Source organism: Microcebus murinus, chromosome 19 (assembly GCF_040939455.1).
Source record: "Microcebus murinus isolate Inina chromosome 19, M.murinus_Inina_mat1.0, whole genome shotgun sequence".
NCBI classification, from domain to species: Eukaryota; Metazoa; Chordata; class Mammalia; order Primates; family Cheirogaleidae; genus Microcebus; species Microcebus murinus.
In genome coordinates this window covers 19,702,975-19,723,488 of record NC_134122.1, presented here as the reverse complement: position 1 = coordinate 19,723,488, position 20,514 = coordinate 19,702,975, and the positions used below count along the sequence as shown (strand labels likewise).

At 51.3% G+C, this 20,514-nt stretch overlaps 1 protein-coding gene and 1 long non-coding RNA gene across 2 annotated transcripts in view; one reads left to right on the top strand and one right to left on the bottom strand.

Annotated features, from left to right (window-relative positions):
- LOC105879696 (uncharacterized) overlaps window positions 1–20,514 on the top strand; it is a 79,222-nt gene that overhangs the window by 24,413 nt on the left and 34,295 nt on the right. The gene's annotated exons all lie outside the window — the stretch shown is intronic.
- On the bottom strand, window positions 944–1,831 carry C19H16orf82 (chromosome 19 C16orf82 homolog; the record flags this gene model as incomplete). The annotated part of the gene is given in 1 exon segment (XM_012780097.2): window positions 944–1,831. A coding segment is annotated over 1 exon segment (651 nt), but the record flags the coding sequence as incomplete, so codon positions are not given.

The following is a 20,514-nucleotide window of genomic DNA, read 5'->3' as shown; positions in this document are numbered from 1 at the left end:
GTGGTGCTCTTCGGGGATGGGCTCCCGAGTCACAGCCCTCCCCAGTGTTCTCTCGAGGCGCGGCTCCCTGTGGGCGGGTGGCACGTGACCTCCCCTGGCGGGCCTCCCCTGGGGACGGTCACTGCGGGCTGTGCTCCCGGGGGTGCTGGCAGGCACGGGGGTGCTCCCCGTGCACTGCGCCCTCCCGCCGGCGCTCCCGCGGACAGCGCGTGCCACAGAGCTTGGCAGGGACCGAGCTCCCTGTGCACGCGGCTGCCCACGTCTGTCGCGCACTCCGGATGGGTCTCGGTGGGGGCGGTCCCAGCCACGGTTGGCACCTGCTTCTCCTGAGCTTGTCATGGCGGGTGTTGGCTGTGGATGGTGCTCCTCATTCAGGATGGCTTCCTCACGGAAGTGTCTTAAGTCTCGGCAGTTCTTAATATAGCCGGCACTCGCCGCAGATCAACGGTGGTCACCACGGCTGAGCCTGGTGTCAGTGCGAGCGGTCCCACCACGACAGCGTCCACTCCAGATGGTTTCGTCGTGGGTGGGTCTTGTTACGGACGCCCGTTGCTGAGGTTCTCGTACTGATGTCGTTACCACTGGCAGCTTTGACTCGGGTGGGGGTCCCCGCGTCGGTGGCCTTGATACTACGGCTCTTCTTACCTACGATGCTTCTCAGTACGGATGGTCCCGGTGTAGGCGGTGCTCAGCCTCAGAAGTTCTCGCCACTTGTGACCTGCCTGCTGACGGTTGCTGCCGCACATGGGACTGTCCGTCGATGTTTTTTGACCCAACCAGTGCGCCCTGTTCAAACGCCTTTCCTGCTTGTTATGGCGATAAACACTCTGGGTGAAATCCGGGTCTGCTGGGCCCTCACGCCTGCAGTTTCTCGAGGGGCCCTAGCTCCTGGAGGGGCTCGGGGGTCGGGGCAGGCTGCTCGCCCTTGGCCACCGTGTTGCTGTTTTTCTTGTCGATTTCCTTCTTGTCCTCCGCGACACTAGTGCTGCTCCTTGGCCCACTTTGCTCGCCGCTGTCCAGCCCGATGCTCTGGCGGCTGCTGGCCTGGGTGGAGGGAAGGCTGCTGGGGGTAGAGAACAGCCCGCTGCTCACCTGGAAGGTCAGAGCGCTGCTGCCCAGGCTGACGAAGCTGAGGCTGGGCAGGCTGCTGCTGCTGCCGCCGCCGCACGGCAGGCTGGGCTCACTCTTCCCCTCCAGGGTGCTTGGCGCTGCGGGCCTGGCTGGACCGCTGGCTCTTTAAGTGGCTGGGGGAGTATGCGTAGGACACCTGGCTGTTCTGCGTGACGGGCACCTGGGGGTTGGGCCTTTTGTTCAGCCGGATGGTCCGATGACTGCCCACTAAGCTGACCTCACTGTTCTCCTCGTCGCCCGAGTACCCGCTGCTCAGCAGGCTGGCGAGACTGCATTGCTCCAGGCTGGGGTGTCGCGTGCCCAACGCATGGCTCTCGCTGCTCCAGGCGTTCCCCAGGTTACTACACGAAACTCTCAGGGGCTCCTCAGTCGCTCCTGCATGGTGTGGCTGCGTGTGGGTTTGGAGCGCTAAGCTGGGTGACTCTAGGCTCCGCACTTGTCCCTGAGCATTCTGGGCAGAAGACTCCCCCTTTTCTCCCTTGAGGAAAATGGGGGGCAAAGGAATTGGTTTATCCAGGAGGAGGGGGCCCTGGGAGGCCTCTGAATGGTGCTTGTGGCCTGTCTGGGGGGAGGTGACTCAATTTATAAGGCTGCCCTTTGAAAACTGGGTGTTCTGATTGGCTGGCTCAGTTCCCATGGTGATGGGGTCTGTGAGGCGGGGGGCAGGGAGGGAGGGAGAACAATGCTGTCCCAGCACCAGTCACACTGGAGGGGGCCTGGCCCGGAGGGGGTGGGTCACTCAGGAAAGGGGCTTGTGGCCAGACGGGGTGAGAACACCTTCCCGGGGGCCTCTCTGAGGGGCCTGTGGCCTCCGCTTGCCAGCCACTGGATCTGGCGGAGGCCTGGGTGCATGCCCCTGCCGAGCCCCTTAAAAGCTGTGTCTCTTCGTCTCGGCACCTCTGCCTCCTTGCCGAGGTGGCTGTGAGGATGAGAGAGAAGACCACAGTCAGGAGTTTAACCTCAGTTCTTTGCCAGGTCTGCAAGGCCCTGCCTCTTCTGGTCTCCCTTCCCCGATGAACACCACACTCTTAGCCCTTCCTCACCTGGCTGCCCAGCCAGGCTGGCCACGCTCTCATTCTGAGCTGTTACCTGCCACAGGGCCTTTGTACTGGCTGCTCCCACCTGGATGCTCTTCTGTGGCCCCTCATCCTTCCTCAGTCTTGAGATCTCAGCCTAAGTGTCCCTCTCGCAGGGAGCCTCCCCCAACCTCCCCAAGAAGATCCTTCCAGTATTCTTCATGCCACTTCCTAATTGATGTTTCCTGTGACATTAATGAATTACGTATTGGTTATTTACTGCCAGTTCCCTCGGCCAGAATGCAAGCTTGGTGAGGGCAGAGACTGTGATTTCTTAGCCTCTGTTCTGGCCCTGATGCCCCGCCCAAGGCCTGGTACTTAATAGATACTCACTAGACATTGATTGATTGAATGAATGAATGAATGAATGAATGAGCCACCCTGCGGTGTGCATCACAGCCACCTGGGGGACTTTTAAAAAGCATGTTTGGATTTTCTAGGACTGTGGTTTTTGTCCTCAGCCGCCCATTGGAATCGCCTGGGGATGCCTGGGTCCCACCCTAGAGGTTCTCAGTTAATTGGTCTGAGGTGAGGCTTTGCCAACAGAATTTGGCAAACGGCTCTCCAGGGGATTCCAGTGCGCGCCAGTGTTGAGACTTGTGCTAGGACACAGCTGTGCATTTTTGTAGGCGATTGTGATGTGCAACCCCAATGAAGTAGACTGCAGATGGAAACACACACCTATTTATTACCCGACACTTAAGAGATGTTTGAGTGACGGACCGAATTAAGATTTCATTGACCCCTTAAGAGTTCACGGGTGGGTTTTAAGGACTTTGAGAATTCATTGAAATTGTGTGCAAAATTTGTGAAGAGCTGCACACACAATTTTTTTTCCCTAAGGAAGGAGTTATAGCTTCCATCAAATTCTCAAGGGTATCCCCGATCCCCCAAAATCAAGAAATATAAAGATTCAACGCAACTCGTGCCTTAGTGTTTGGAAGGCCTTGGTGCTTAGCATGGCCCTAATAGGTGTGAAGAGGGCTTGCTCTGTTTGGGAAGCAGGGTCAGGGGAGAAGGAAGACACACCTCAGAGAGAAAGCCACTCAGCCCCTTGACAGTCATTGCTAATTATCACTGTCATCTTTATTATGAATTCCTTTCCCACTGGGGAGGCATTCAGCTTCCCTTTGCTGTACTCAGAGCATGCATAGCTTTTGCTCCAGAAATTCCGATCCTCTGGGGTGGGGAGGGGCATCTCATGGCTGTGTGACTCCCTGTCCCACAGCCCCCTGTGCTCCCCACTAGGACTGGCAGAGAGACACAGTGGCTTAGTGGTGGCGCTCAGAGTAAGGGATGTGGTGGGACCCGACTGTTGTGAGAAGCAGGGACAACAGCCCTTCAGGGGACTGGCTGGAGGGAGGCAGGGGGTCGGGCGCCAGGTAGGTGGGCTGGGACTCAGGACTGGCTCTGTCCCTGCGAGAATCCAGAACAGGGCAGATGCCCCAGTGCTGGAGATTTATGGTGAGCCTGTTGGGACGTGGCTTCCCTCCCTCCCCACTCCCCACCTCACCTGACCCAGGTATGGGCCAGAGGACTGGGTGAGACCCGGGCTTGTTCAGGATAAATGGAGAGAACATGTAGTAATCCCAACCCCCTTCCCGCATAGCACACGGAACGCCAGATCCGTAGCCTGTGGGTACACTGAGGCCACACGGCTCAGCTTAGCGCCCACCTTCTTGAGAGCTTATTTGGAGGTTTTAGCAGGGGAATGGCCCTCCTCTACTGGGGAAGGCTTGCATCTCATTCTGGGGACCACGTACCCGACTGCCTTTCTTGTTTCCAGCCTATTGCTGTTTGCCCCCTAGAAGCCCTCCTCTCACCCAACACACATTCCAGCCTCTGTCTCCCGCTTCCCTTTCTCTCAAGGATGTCAATTTCCTCACACAGGTGACTGCTGTCCACAGGACCAGCAGCCCGGCAGTCACAGCCTGACTCTGAGTCCCAGAGTCAGGCTCAGACAGGAAACCTTATTTCAATCACATTATCTGTGGATCCTGGACACGAGTGTCTCCCCTTCTCTGGTGTGGCAGAGACAATGCTATGTGTTCATCATCAGACTATCTCACTTCCCTCCTGGGCCTGTAGGAAAAGTACGTTTCTAGCCCCCTCGCATCTAGTGGGGCTAACAGAGTGGGCATAAGGGCTGTTCACCACTCAAGGCCTGGGCCACAAAACAACCCCCATACATGGTCTTTCTCTTCCTTCCCTTTCCGAGTGGACCTCGGAAACCATGCATTGACGGTGGCAGAGCGCCCTGGTGGCTGGAGCCTGGGTCCCTGAAAGACTGTGTGGAGAACCCCCACCCCCACCCAATGCGTTTGTGATGTCAGGGAGTTAAGCCATCAGGATTGGGGGTTATTTGTCTGCTGTACATGGACTAATGCACCACGTGCCTAGACATGGTCAATGGATTTTACTGGATTTAGCTTTACCCTGAAGCTTTCTGCCCCAACACCTGCCCTTGAGAGTCTCAGCAATGCTTTCTCCTATTATGAGGATGGAAAAGGATATATTACCAGAGAGAACTTCGCCAGCCCAGAAGATTGGCCATTAGCCCTGGGCCTCCAACCCTAATATTCATCATGAAATTCCAGCAGAAACCCTTGCTAAGTTAGGCGTCAGATCTCTGAGTGCAACTCCCCCCAAGCACTCCTGATTCCAGCATGTTGCTTGTTTTCATTCATTCATTCAACAAATGTTTCTCGAACTCATATTCTTTTCCTTCCACCAATATGTATTGAGTTCTAGCTCTGTGTCGGGCAATGTGTGGGCCTCAGAGAGCTTCTATTCATGGAAGGAGACAGATGTAAAGAAGTAAACATCTGCTGTGTGATGATAAATGTTAGGGGGAAAATAAACCAGAACGAGGGAGTGTGAGTGTGTGTACACGCTGGGCCACTGTCCTTCAAGCACAGGAGCTACAGGGAGGATAGGCCCTGTGGGCTCTGCTTAGGGCTTTGGGTTTCACTCTGAGTTGGGGGCCATGGGAGTTTCCAGCAGGGGCGTGACATGAGGGGACTGGCGTTTGAACAGGTGCCCCGTGAAGAACAGCCTGGGGGGCGAGGTGGAGCCGGGAGCCAGGATTTGCTGAGGGATTAGACAGGGGGATGAGAGGAAGAGTGGGCTCTGCCTCCAGTCAGCTGTGCCACCTGGGCAGGTGATCCGAACCCTCTCAGCCTCAGTTTCCTCCTCAGTAAACTGGGCTCGCAAATGTTAGCTGCTGATGTCCTCGGGATCAGGGAGTGTGGCCTGGGTCCCCAGTGCCTGGCAGAGGCTGCAGTGTTCCGTACAGTTTTGCTGAGTTAATGAATGTAAGAGTGGTGTGCTTTTACATTTGATAAGTTCCGTTTGGAATATTATACATGGAAATTGTCTTTTTATCATCAATAGAAGGCAAACTAGATTTGTTTGTTTTGGGGGTGGATTAAAGGAGAAAGTTATATCTTACCCTGATGCTGATTCCTAAAGTTGGAAGGATGTAAATGCAGGTTGGGGCGGGGGGACTCTGGTGGTGGGTGGCAAGGTGTTAGACATTTGGAGAACAGCCCTTGCTTGTTAAGTCCCAAGTTACAGATGAGGAAATTGAGGCTCAGTGAGGGCAAAGAGATTTCCTAAAGCTGAACAGCTTCTAAGCAGCAGCGTTGGGATTCAAGCAGGGTTTGGTGACTGCCCAGTCCAGTCTAACTCTGGGGCTGCACGCCTGAGCTACAGGTTTGCAAATGAGGGACAGACCGTTTGTGTCATGGCAAAGGGACGGGGAGACAGTGAGCAGGAACTGGATGCTCAGAGAGACGGCGCACTGGGACAGAGCGGGTGGGGTGGAAGTAGGACCCGGAGGGCCCTCTGTCCTTTGCACCTGAGCGCGCACGACCCAGGGGTGTGACTTCGTGTGCCCCGGACGATAGAGCCTCAGTTTCCTCATTTATAAAAGTGAGTAACAGTCAAGTAAGTGTGCCCCCCTCTCTGGGCTTTTGGGGTGTGGGTGGGGGCTCCCCTGAACTCCTGGAGGAGAAAATATCGCGGGGGGCAGAGCAGGTGGTCACCTGGCCCCCAGCCCCACGCGACTGCCGCTCTCAGCCCGCGCTGCACAGCCAGTTCAACCCCGCGCTGCCAGCCAGGCCTGGGCTAGCCCTACGCGCCTTGTCATCCAATTGTCCCTCCACGTTCGCAGAGGGGAGGAATTATTGGCAGAAAATGAGGACATAAAACCCCGCTGGAGCCTAGCACCTTTTTGGGGCGCTGGGCTCCGAGCACTTGGACGCCGCCCCGCAGATTGGTTCATTTTTAATGGTCTAGGACTATAGTTCATCTGCTTAATTCGAACGAGGTGACATAATATCTTTCATTTGGACTTATTACCAGCGCGGTGGCGATTGGGCTCCCAGCGTTCCCGGGCAGGACACTCTGTCATTACCGCGCGGTCTCTCTCCGAATTGGAAGTCCGCTGGCGGCTGCAGCCCCAGCACAGGGATCGGCAGAGAGGGGGTCACGCCGGGTGTTAAGGAATGAAAATGAATTCATTCTTTCCTCCGTTGAATAAGCAGCTGTACTTGGGTCTCCGTGATCCATGAAATAGGCTGTCAGGAAAATAGGAAATGGGCTGTGTTTGGACTTCACTGGTGATTCTGCCCCCAGCACGCTGGAAACCGCAGCTGCCGCCTGGGGGGTTGGGGTGCGTGAGTTCACGGGCACCTGGCGTTCACGGGCACCTGGCGTTCACAGGCACCTGGCGTTCACGGGCACCTGCTTGTGCGGGTCGCCTGGCTCCTGAAGGTCCTGCGGGGTGGGGGCGGGGAGCCACTTTATTGTTCCCATTTTGCAGTTGAGGACAACAAGGCTCAGAACACTTCACAGACTTGCTTAAAGTCATTTGGGGACAGAACCTGGCTTCAGTTTGAGGTGTAGAGCATTATGGCTGGGAACTTGGGCCGAAGAACCTCAAAACCTCATTCTCCCTGTTTCCTGGCCTGCCACAGCGGGCAAACGGCTTAATCTCAAGTCTCAGCTTTGCACGTGGTAGAAGTACCTATCTCAGGAGGCTGCATGGGGGTTAAATGAGGCATGGTCACAGTAAGCTTAGCACCCGGCTCCACGCTGAGCGATTGCTCAGAAATGTTATTGAATTCTCTGTTCACATTTCTATATCCTATGTTATATTATTCTTTATTATAAACTTTCCTTCTTATAAAGCCTGAAGCCGGGAGAGTGAGTGACTTTTCCTAAGGCATGCTGCAAGTGGGTGGGGGCTAGGATCTGCCCCCCGGTAGACCCTGGAGTCCCTGTTCTTTCTGCTACGCCATGTGTTAGGAAGTCTGGGCTGGGCAGGGGGTTTTGAGGTGTTGATTTTGGAATTACCCCTTCGTCTGCTCTATTTCTCTCTGCTGCACTCGTCACCATCCCTGTGCATTTGATCCGTTATGTTGTTCACTGTCTCCACTTGCCCTAGCAGCCATGTGGGGGAGGGGTTTTGCCCAGTTCCCCAGCGCCTAGAACCCCAGCTGGGACTGGCGTGAGGTGGATGAGGCTTGCTCCACGTGCAGGCTTGGATCCCGTCTTCAGTGAAAATTTTGATATTTTGCTCATCCTGAATATTTTTATGTTAATTTTTATTTTTAATAATATTGTCTTGAAATATTAATTATCCTGGTTACTAGTCTTTTGGCATTCCCTGAAATTTTGCCCATGAGGCAACTGCCTCACTTATCTTACCCTAGTCCCAACCCTGCCTAGACCATGTGGTGACATTCCATAAAGATTTGCAGAATGAATGATGCCCTGTTATGTATCGAGACCCATTGTGGGGTTTCCCAGAGAAGAGACTGGTCCCCCAATGGGGATTCAAGTCTTCTTGTATCTGAAGGAAGCTAGAACCCCAAACTAGGCACTTACTTGGCCCCCTAATTTGGGGGCAGCTGAGTATTTCTGACAGTGGCAAGCTAAAGCATAGGGTGTGTCCCTTCCAAGATCTGATTGTGGAACCAGTTAGAGCTTGAATCTCTAAAACTACCTGACGGGAGAATGGAATGCAAGAGATCCACAGGGCTCTGAAAACCTATGCAGAATTTCATTTCGTCATGGAGACAGTGGTACCTTTCCCTCTCCTGGATGTTTCTTGCAATTAAAAGCCACATTGGGTGGTACTGACGATCGTTAATGTAATGAGATCTGGCTGTGCAGTGCCACTGATCCCCTCCCCCAAGGCGGGCACACCTGGGCTGAGCCAGCTGGGTTCCTGCTGCGCCACCTCCCATGTGTCATTTCGATGAAATATCAAATCTCGCCCCTACCTTTGGCTTCATTTCCCTCCAAAGCTGAGGTTTCATCGAGATGCATTCTTATAATTAGGGCGAGAGTGAGAAATAAATAACCTCCTATATAATTTAAAATGGTAAAATTATCGATACCTTTTCCAGCCTCAGCTTTAAATCTTAGCCACCAACGACTCCCCTATTAACGGGCCTAATTAAATCCATTTTTCAGGACGTCTTTGGCAAATTCCATTTTAGCAAAACTGTAGGAAGTTCAATTTGATTTGTCTCTGCTCCCTAGAGCTCTTCTGTAAAAATGAGGATGAGGCAGATGCTCATCTCTCATGTCTTATGTTTGTTAATGCAGTCAACAAATATTGACCGAGCACCTACTATGTGTACTGGCATGAAACTAGGGGAGAGGGATTGAGCGGTGAAAAGACACTAAAGTTCCTACCCTCATGAACAGAGAGGACAGAGGACCATTCATTCATTCATTCAACAAACATGTGTGAGTCACCTACTGGGGGACCACTGTGCTAGGTGTGGTGTTGCGGTGATGGAAGACCCCACCCCAGGTCACCGCCTCTTTGAGGTGGACAGACAGTTAATACTCAGTGTGATAAATCCTCTGAGGGAGTTAAGCAGAGGAGACTGGAAACCGAGAGGAAAGCTCCTAGCTCAGGCTGGGAAGCTGGGGTCAGGGAAGGTTCCCTGGAGCGGAGTTAAGGGGATGAGAGGGGAGAGTGGGGCTGAGTGGGCACAGGGGCCTGGGAGGGCCTGGGAACTGTGCAGAACTCTGAGCCGTTCAGTGCTCTCGGCTCCAGCTGCACTTTAGAATTGCCTGGAAAAAGTATACATGCCTTCACCTCATCCCTGACCATGTAAATCATAATTTTGGGCATCAGGATTAAGGCATTGGTATTTTTTTAAAGCCCCCCCCCCCCGATAATGCTAATGTTCAGCCAGGGTGGAGAGCCACGGAGCTAAAGCATGGGAGTTGCTGGGAGGTGGGGCTGGAGAGGCAGTCAGGGACTAGATTGGGGAGCGTCTGGGAAGCTGTTAAGGGATTTGAACCTTATCTGAGAGTAGTGAGATCATCCAAGGGTTGTAAGCAGGGGAAGAAGGGGCGGACATTTGTGCTTCAGAAGGAATGACCCTGCCAGTTGTGTAGAGGATGGATTGGATTGGGGTCACTGGAAGCAGAGAAACTGGTAAAGTGGCTATTGCAGCCATCTGGACAAGAGATGATGGTGTTCTGGACCAAGAGGTGAGATGTTTAGAAGGTCGCATTGGCAAGGTTGGGTGGTGAACCATGCACCCTGGGCAAAGTAGGAGAAGGAGCTTAGGATGATTTCAAATGGCTTGGGTGAGTGGTTGGGTGGTTGTGACATTAACTAGGGAGGGGCAAGGAAAGATGCTGATTTGAGTTTAGGACATGCTGGAGAGATTTGATTGACAGCTGGAGTTGAGATCTGACGCTTGGGATTGTGCTCTGCATGGATAAAGCAGTCAAGGGTGGTGGAGCCTTCAGGATTCTCAATGTTTAAAGGGTAGTTGGAGTTTCGAGGGTCTGAGAAAGAACTTGATGAGGGATGGCAGAGAGGTAGGAGGAACAACGGAGAGTGATGTCATGAAGCCATGGGAGCGAGAAGAGAGTGGCAACATGTTGGAAGCTGGAAAGAGGTCAAATAGAGTGACCTCTATTTAGGAGAAAATAGAAACAGTTTTGGTGAGACACTGAGGGTAGAAATCAGACTGCAGTAGGTTGGGAGTGAATGGGAAGGAGATGAATGTAGTGTACACATTGGCCCAAGGAAGAGAAACGAGACTGGGCGGTATGCACAGTACTCAGATGTTGCAGTGACGGAGGTGTCTGCATTCTTTCACAAGTAGATACTGAAACAGGACTGAGTGAGAGTAGTTTATGTTGGAGGTGATTCCAGGAAACACCAGTAAAGGAGTGAAGAGGTGAGACATCGACAAAGTACAGAAATCAACAAAGGGTGTGCAAGCAAGCAAGAGATATTCCCAGGAGAAGCAAGGAAGCTTGGATATTTATCCATCAATTTCCACCAGTCCTTGGTGGAGGTTCTGCTCCTTGGGGACAGGGAAAACATTCGTTCCCAGGCACATTTGCAGGCCATGTGCATGGGGAGAGCAAACTCTGGCAGCCAGATAAAGTCCTCAGGCAAAGAGACAAAGTTGAAAGTTGGACTTAGATGATGAAAATGATAAGAGCTGAGGGTCTACGGGTGGGACACTGGAAGCATCTGCCACAGGAGGGATTTAGTTTTTTTCCAGACTGAAAAGAATTTGTCAAGATTGAACAGTGGGAATGAGAATGAGTGAGAGTAAGAGGCTCAAGGTACAAGTCAGAGAGGGGATAACTGATGAAGTTTGGTTCAAGCAGAGGTGGAAGGGGTGTGAGTAGGAATGTAATTGGTGGGCTTGGCTGAAGTGATACGAGGTGTGGCTTGCTAGTAGGAGGCTGGGATTCAGGTTCAAGCACAAGTTGTTAAGAAAGTAAACTACCTAGGAATTGGTAGGCAATTGGCTACAGGGAGAGGGAGAGTTTAAACACGAGAGCCTCATTTCTGGTGTGGCCATCAGCCACACTTAGTTGTCCACCTAAGAGTCATTCCTCCTTTTTCCTTTGATGTCAAACCCCAGTTTTGGGGGACCAGTGTGATCAAACTGGGTTTCTTGCCCAGGCCCAGGTCAGGGACTGATCTGGCCAGTGGGTATGAAGCCGTGGGTATGAATGCATTCACTCTGGGAGATTTACAGTGAAGGGAGATGAGGGCTGAGGTCCAAGTCTTGAATAACTTTAATATTTCATGATCACGATTCTACAGAAGGAACAAAGAAAAGAAGTCAGAAAAATGAGTGGAGAATCATGCAACTTGGTGTAGTAACAGCTAAGGGAAGAAAGAGTTTCAGAAAAGGGGAGTGTGCAACCATGCTAAATATTGCTGAAATGTCAGGCAAGGGGAAGATTAAAAATTTTCTGACTCTCACTTTCTTGATGAGGAGTTTGCAGACAGAGTAAATGTTTGTGTTAGAGTCACACAACAAGTTAGTAGTATAGCCTCTTGTATCAGTTGGCTATTGCTGTAGTAAGAGAGAATTCCAAAATGGAGTGACTTAAAACCACTAAGCTATAGGGTTTTGTTCTTATGAGGATACAGTTTAGTTGGGTTGTTCTGTTGATCTGGACCAGATTTGGCTGGTCTTGACTGGACTCATTCATGGTCAGCTGGTAGACTGGCTGGGGCCTAGCTGGTCTAGGATGGCCTCAGCTGGGACGGTTCATCTGTTTTCCATGTGGTCTCTCATTCTCCAGCAGTCTAGCCAATTGGTATGGGGTCCAGGCAGGAGGAACAGAAGGCACACAGACTATGAGGTGAGAGCAAGCTTGGATGCCTGAGGAAGAGGAGGGAACCCCATGTGGTTGAAACAAGCATTCATGGGGAAGAGTGGTAGCAGCTCAGAAAGGGTGCAGGGTGGGGGAATATCATGAATGTCTTGTAGAACACTGTAAGGATTTTTGCTTTTACTTTTATTGTGACTGGACTTACTTTCTGCTGTGTTACCCTGGGTGACTCCAGTTTGGTTTCTACTCCATGGAAGGGGTTTTGTATTTCACTTTGGCCCTGCTGATATGGACTTTGTGTCTCCTTTTTCTGTGCTTATATTTCCTCCATTTCAGCCCCACTGAGCATACCTGGCTCAGAAATTACTAAAGCTTGCTCCTAAAGTTCTATCTTCTCGGACTGGAGAACATGGCCTGCAGACTAAATCTGACCTGCTGGCTGTTTCTGTCAATAATATTTGATTGGGACACAGCCATGCTCATTTGTTTACCTCTTGTCTGTGGTCACTTTTCTGCTACAGTGGCAGAATTGGGTAGTTGTGATAGAGACTGTATGGCCTGTAAAGCCTTAAATATTTATTTCTGCTTCTTTAGAGATAAAGTTAAACCTTCTGGATGTTAAGAAGAAGTACGTTCAATTATGTCCTGCCTAGAAGGGTGAGGAGGTTCAGGTATGTGGAATTGTCTGTGGGCAGAGGAGGTATAGGTACATCCACACCGTGCTCTGGTTTCTGGTATCTTGTCCCACTCATCCCTGCTCCCTGGGCTGACCCGTGACCTTGCTCCAGAAAATGGTGAGACTCTGATGTCTTAGTCTGCTCTGGCTGCTGTAATAAAATGCCATGGACTAGGTGGCTTAATCAACAGACATCTGTCTCTCACAGTTTTGGAGGATAGCAAGTCCAAGATCAGAGTGTCAATGTGGCTGTTTTCTGGTGAGGGCTCTCTTTATGATTTGCAGATGGCCGCCTTCTTGCTGTGTCCTCACATTAGCTCAGAGGAGAGAGGGAACACTCTGGTCTCTTCCTCTTCTTATAGGGACACTAATTCCATCATGGAATTCTATCCCTCCCTGCGCTCGTGACCTCATCTAAACCCAATCATCTTTCAAGGGCCCTACCAATCTTCAATCCCAATCATTTCTGCAACTCTTGGCTATATACCTGATTTTAGAAAAGCAGGAAAAAAATCAGTATCTTCAAGCTTGCAACGAATAAAATATAGTGATACAGGGGATTAGGGCTTTAGAATATGGACCGCAGGGAACATAAACAGTGTATGTAACACCTGACATCTGCTGTTCCGTCTCTCAGAGCTAGTGGGGGCTGGCAGCACTGTGTTGGTAGTGCCTCAGGTCAGTCTCTGGAGGCAGGCACATCTGAGTTCCAGGTCCCTGTCATCGTGGGGAAATCTCAGAACTCGTTTCCTCATTGAAAGAGCTGATGGTAATATCCCACCTCTGGATTGCTGAGCGGCCTGAGTGAGTATCGCTTGCACCGTGTTTAGTTGACAAATAGTAAGTGCTCAATTTTAAACTGTAACTATAAAATAAATTTTAGGAAACCACCTTTTTCTTCTTTTAGGAAAACAAGGAGCCCCTCTGGCAAATGGTGCGAGTGGAATCAGCAAGTCCATATTCAGCCTCTATCTCAATACTTTCTGCAACTCTGGGCCATATACCTCATTTTACAAAAGCAGGGGGGAAAAAAGGAAGAAAATCAATATCTTGAAGTTTGCAACCAATAAAATCTCAGAAGTGGCAATTTCATCCTGACCGTGTCTGCCCGCATCACTAACAGTGTACTCAACACCGGGGCGGTGAGGAGTTGGGGGCAAGGGAGGCTCGTAAAAATGACCGATGCAGATATTAATGATTTAATCTGCTAACGTGGTGTGGCTGCCTGGGAAAATCCTATTCGTCAGCGTCCGGGAACCCATTACCGGGAGCCTGGGCGAGAAGCGCCCGGGATGGCGCGGGGATGTGGCACGAATGAAGATGGATGGTAGAGCACAGTATTGATTCGCCTTGCCTGGAACGGCCGCTTTCTGTTTGGAAATATGGAAAGCAAATTAATGAATAAATGAGCTGGCTCGGTGAACTGCGCCCTGCAGGGAGCCCTGGTATTTAAGCCACATATGCTAAGCAGCCTCTGAGCAAATAAGGGGCAGAGGAGGGTTTGCTGTGAGGCGAGGTGGCCCCACCAGGTAGCCTGAGAACAGTGCCCCGAAGGCTTTGGGAAGCCCTGGCAGGTGTCCTGGGTTCCGCCAGGTTCCATGGAACTTTGTCGCTGTACCCTGCTAGCTGTGGGGCCTTGGGAATTCATGCAATCTCTCTGAACTTGGGTTTCTTCATCAGCAGAAAGGGGGTCACGTACCCACCCAAGGAAGGATTGAATTAGATAGTGGACAACCTTCATTGGCTCTACCTCTTACCGCTGTGAGGTACTGGGCAAGTTACCTGGCTCCTCTGTGCTTCCAATTTCTCTTCTATCAGACGGGGATAATAACACTCATCCTGTTGGGTTGTTAAAGTTAATGGAGTCAAGCACTTAGAACAGAGCCTGGGACACAGACAGTGCTAAAAAGTGGTAGTTTTTAAAGCTATTCAACATTCAACAAATGTTTATCAAGCACTTATTAAGTGCCCATTACTGCTCTAGGTGCCTAGGATAGAGCTGTGAACAAAAAAGAGTAGAATCCTTTCTCTTGGAGAATTTTATTATCATTCTTTTCCCTATAGATGTCCAAAGGCTTCAGCATAATTTGCTGAAAGGACTGTTCATCCTCCATGTTGCTAGAATTTGCAAGATTTATTTCTATGTATTTCATTTTTCTGGGCAACTGTAAATGGTATTATGCTTTTAGTTTCCGCTTATGCTTGTTCATTGTTAGTACATAAAAATACAGTCGATTCTTTGTGTGTTGATCCTGTATCCTGTGACCTCACTGAACTCACATATTAGTTCTAGCAGTGGTGTGTGTGTGTGTGTGTGTAGGTTCTTTGGAATTTCCTACATAGATACTGCAAATAGGAACAGTTTTATTTCTTCCTTTCTAATATGTACAGATAATATAGATGTCAGGAATTTATTATTATTGCATCAGAAATCCTATTCCCAAATGCCTGCAGGGGCCAGTTTGGTGGAGCCTTTGGCAAAATGGAGGCCCGTGCTGGTCAGAGGGGGCTGTGACTGCCTGGCTATGTGGGACTGAGGATCCAGATCTTTAGATTGTTAAAAAAAGATTCTGATGTGCAGTTTTCTGATATTTGAATGTTGGCAAGTTATTAAAATATTTGAATAACTTTCAGGCCAAGCAAAACACACCTGTGGAGCTGGACTGAGTTGTACCAGTTTGCAACCTGGCACAGAATAGGTGCTCTGTAAACAGAAACAGCTACTCCTACCACCTGGTGTCTCGGGTGGGCAGTGCTCAAGGGATGTGTTGGGAAGCACATGCCGTTGATTTGCCCCAGATTTCCAGGGTGGGCAAGAAGGCCTATGGGGGTGAAGCTTAAACTGCATCTGTGAGGTTGTCTAGGGGATCCTCGTGGTTTGGAGCCATCTGGCTGGGTGCCTCACTTTCTCTGTGGCAGCAAAGCAGCTATGTCTCAGGTAGGAGGGCTGGAGTGTGTGACTGCAGAGTGATTCATGACAGGGACTGATGGCAAGGGGGCGGTGGAGTTAGGACTGGACAGGAGGACAAAACCCAGGAAAACTATCAAAAGTAGCTGGATTGTCTGGGTGCAAAATGGGAGGTATGGTAGGAGGGAGGAAATACTGAGCATCTGGAATATTCTGAGTATATGCTCGTTCCCTGCCTCCCTCCCTCCCTTCTTTCCTTCTTTTCTTTCATGGAGCACATTTATTCAGGGCCTATTCTGTGCCAGGCACTGTGGTAGGTACTCGCCTTTCATTTTTTTCATTTTCCTGTAAGATAGGGATCATTCCCTTCAGTTTTCAAGCGAGGAAACTAAGTCTCAGAGAGGTTAAGTGACTTGCCTGTGGTCCCAGATCTGTTTGGCTGCAAAGACCATGCTTTCTGCACCACATGCATCTTGGTATCTCACAAAGGAGCAACGAACACCTCTGATGTATTCTGGTGATCCATGGTTCTAGGAGTGCTAAGCTGGTAGGAGGAATGTAGCAGGAGCAGAATCCAGGTGATTGCTGAATCCATAAATTAGGCAGACCATGACCTGCATAGTCCACAAAGTGGCATGAGGCATCAGCAGGAGGATGACCTGTGACCAGTATCCTTCCAAAATTTTGATGAGAATAGTGTTAAATCTGTATATCAATTTGGGGAGAACTGACATCTTTACTATGCTGAATCTTCCAACCCATGAATATGGCATGTAATTTTGTATAATCCATCTACAAAGGGACAAGGAGGAATCCCGCAGCACCCTAGGGTTTTAACTGCATTCTCATTCATGGTGTGATTTATAGTGTAGGAAGCCTGGATATAAGACCAAAGGAGGCTTTGCCCTAAGACCTGGGAGAGCAATTTAACTCCAAGTCCCACCAGACAGGCTGGGCTAGGCTTGCTGGATCAAGTGACCATACATGGCTGAGGGTATATGTTGAGAAGGTCATGGAATGGTCACAGAGGTGGCAGAAGGGAACTCCAGGCAGGAGCTCAGAGCACAGGGCATGCACCAGGCTGGGGTTTGGAGAGGCTGGGGCTGTGTGGGCGTGAGCTGTCAAAGTCTCCTCCACATTGGATTTGCAGTCTGGGGCAGCAAGACTCCTCCTGGTGGTGAGATGTCAGGCCTGGCTCAGAGCCTCAGCTGGAAATGTACCTGCAACTTGAACATGCGAGGCTCAGAGGAGCACGCCACCGCCCTAGAATCAGACACCTCCCTGTGCATGCAGCACGAGCCTCAGAGAACACTTGGCATGGCCCACAGTGGACACACCCATGCATGCAAGGGCCCTGGGGCATCTCCTCAGCCCGAGGGGAGCCTTGGTAGATACAACTCTTGTTTCCATTGCAGCTCTGAGTCTACCACCAGAACAGCTCATCACTAGCAATGTGACATTAATAGCCTTGTCATTCTGTCCCTTCCTCCTTCTGCCTGGGCATCTGTATGGACAATTAAGAAAGACAATTTAATGCTGAAGAAATTAATTGCATTTGCCAAATGGGCTTGAAACACTCTACAGGCTGTTTCTCTGTCAACATAACAGATTATGGTACTCAGAAAGTGAGCGCTGTTGACTGTTGACACAGTCATCTCTGGCTGTGGATCAACTGTGAGTTTTCGGAGAAGAGCACAGTGTGCAGTTGACAGACACGGTGGTCCTGGAAAGGGGCCTATGCCACCTTTGGCTCATACACCCCGTGACCAATTCTATTTTTAGTAACTCCAGCTACTCACTGTCGAGAGCTTGCCTTGTGCCCAGTGTGTGGTGGGATACGGCACCTTGAATCTTCACAGCGTTTGTGTAAGGAAGGCACTAGTATCCCCATTTCACAGATGAGGAAATCGAGGTGCAGAGACAGATAGTAACTTGCCTACGCTCCCCCAGCTGCCACCCACGCTTCTCCTTAGCTGCCCACTGCGGAGTGTATAGACCCTGGCTCCTGAGAGGGTCCTACGTCCTAAAATCGTGCAGTAGGTTTGGGGAAGCACAGGTGTGGCCGGTTAATATCCCAGACTCTGAAGTCAGCTTTTGTGGGCTCCAATCCTGGCTCTGAGACTACACGGATCATCTTCCATAAATGATGTCACCTCTCTGAGTTTCAGTTTCCTCATCTGTAAAGTGGAAAACGTATTGTGCCTTCTTCCAAGAATGGTAGTTGGGATTAAAGGAGATACTGTACGTAAGTCACTTGGCACATGGTGAGCGTTTGACTAGCGATAGGTAGATTGTATCCCCTCCCTTGTTGGAGGGGAGTGCTTGGTGGGGGAAGGGACTCCTCGGGGCACAGGATGAGGCGTGGGACAGACTAGCTAAGGGTTGAGCAGCACCCAAGGGGCTGCCGAGGATGGCACAGTTGTTAAGAAAAGATCCATGCCCTCCCTTGATGGCAGGCTTGGCCGAGGCGTGCTCCGGCGGACGGAAGGGCAGGAAGGCAGGCAAGGCCACGGAGGAAGCAAGTCCTCCCTCCGGCCCCCAGAGGGAGCACAGCCCTGTTGATACCTCGATTTTAGCTCAGTGAGACCCACATCCAACTTCCGGCCTCCAGAACTGTCAGGTAATACATTTGTGTTGTGTTAAGTCACTGTGTTTGTGGCAATTTGTTAAGGGGGCGACAGGAAACTTCATTTGCGTCTTGCTAGGCAATGGGAGAGAAGGCCACCCAGGGGCCCAGTTCCCCGGGCGCCTTTGCTACTTTCCAGGTGTCTGGAGGAGAGAGCGTTGCGGAGGTTCTGTCGCTATCTCACAAGAATCCTCCTTTCTCAGTAACACGTTCCTTGTCCCTTTCGAACCCTCAGCCTTGGTGTCCGCCCAGTCCAGACCTCAGTCACACCTGTGCAAGGCGACGTAGCCGTTCTCCAACACGCCCCTCACGTCCTTCCCACCTCTGCCTTCGCCTCCAAGGCACACCTGCACTCGTACATATTTGTCGTGGCGGTTCCGGCCACCGAAATCTGTCTCAGGTGTTAATCGCTGTGTAGAAAATCATCCCTAAACACAGGAGCTCAAAACAACAAACATGAGCGTAGTTTGTGCTCAGGCTTAACTGGGTCCCCTGGCTGAGGGTCCCTCTCCTGGCTGCAGTCGAGGTGTCCGCCTGGGCTGCAGCCACAAGGCTTGCTCACGTGGCTGTTGGCAGGGCTCAGGGCCTTGCTGGTGGCTGGTGGGAGACACCAGCTGCTTGCCACGCAGACCTGTCCTTAGGACAACCCATGACGCGGCAGATTCCTCCTCCCAGAGCAAGAGCTCCAGATCTGGATGGAAGCAGTGCTATGATAGGAAGATGGAAGTCACAGGTGCTCGTAACCCAATCTCAGAAGTGGCATCCTAGCACTTTTGCCGCATTCTGCATTGGTTAGAAGCCGATGGCTAAGTTTTCCCTCAAATTAAAGTGCCACATGAGGGCATGAACCCCAGGTAGCAGGGGTTACCGGGGCTGTCCCGGGGATTCCTGTCACAAGAGCCATGCCGCGATGCTAGGGACCCCCAGCGCAGGGCTGAAGCCGGTGCTGTGTCTTCTTGCTGTCCCATTTTACTGAGGCACAGAAAGGGTAAGTGACATTCCTGAGGTCACTCTGCTACCAGCAAGTGGCAGAACCATGGTGGGGACCAGGCCATCTGGTGCCTGAGCCCTGCTCCTCCACCCGACTCTGCGGCTCACTGTGGCTCTTTCCTCCTCCCCTGCCACCTCCTCCTCCTTTTAAACGCCTGCCTGTCTCTGCCTTTCCGTGTGCCTTTCTCACGTGTCCTCTCTTTGGCTGTGGTCACTGGCCCCTGGTCTGTCGTTGTGTCCGTCTGTCCGACTGTCTGCCTCGCCTGCCTCTTTTTTCTCTCACCATTTCCCTGCATCCCTTTGTGTCCGTCTTGCTCTCAACATGTCAGCCTGTCCCTTGTTCCCACACCTGCCTGCGTCCCTGGCTCTGCGCGTCCGGGGAGCGTGGGGTCTCTCTCTCTCTGTGTGCCTGCCGTGGGTTTTGTCCATGTGCCGCGCTCTGTCGCCATCTCCCAATTCCCGCTGCTGCCTGTCTGCCTGTCACGCGTCTGTCTGGCTCTTTTATAATCTATTCTGCCCCCGCCCCCATCCCCTCTGCCTCTCCCTGTGGGTCTCCACGTTCTTCTGTCTCTGCTTCTGTGGGCTCTGCCCTCTCCCCTCTGCTCAGGCCATGGTGAGCCTCCAGTCTGGGAGGCAGTTTTGAGTATTTATGATGCTATCACTTATTAATCATGATCTTTATAATGACATGAAAACAACAGGCTTTGAGCCCCTGCCTGTCAGCGGATGGTGGCCCACTAGCCTGTCCTCCTGCCGCGCCGAGCGATGGAACCTCCCGCGTCTATTCATCAGACTCTGATACTCATCTCGTTCGGAGACTGTCGGCTCCAATGTTACAATCACAGCAATATTAGAATAACAACTTAAAACCAATCATTTTTATGGGGACACACACAGTATAAAAAGACCTGCCTATCTGAGGACACATATAACATCAGCAGCTATTGCCCCATAAACCTGTCGGTTAGAGAAACATCTCGTGCAGTCCTTGAACACTATTGCCCAAGTTTAACCAGAGACAGGGCGAGAAAGAGGAGAGAGAGAGGGAGAGAGAGAGAGAAAGAGAGAGAGCGAGATAGGGAGAGAGGACTTTGCAAATCATTTTTCATGGAGGTCTGGGAAAAAATGTGAGAGATGGATGCCGGAGGGAGCCAGTGGATTGGGTTCAATGGCCCAGGCCTGGCCCCAAGAGGTACTTGGCATCCGTCTCCTGGAATTACAGAGGCGGCTTAGAAAGGAGCCCGGGAGGGGGATACTCGGCACACGTGGCTTGGCCAGCTTCCTTTGGGTCCCGTTCTAGATTGGATTCCTCTCAATCAGACCCTTAGATGAAATTTGGTGTGCAAGATTTTTATTAGGAAGCACTCCCAGGGAAGATCAATAGGCCAGTGAAGAAGTGACACGGGGAAGGGAAGGGTATCCAGTGAGGTCTCACAGGGGAGCCGGACTCAGTGCAGGTGACACCTCCTCACTGTCCCAA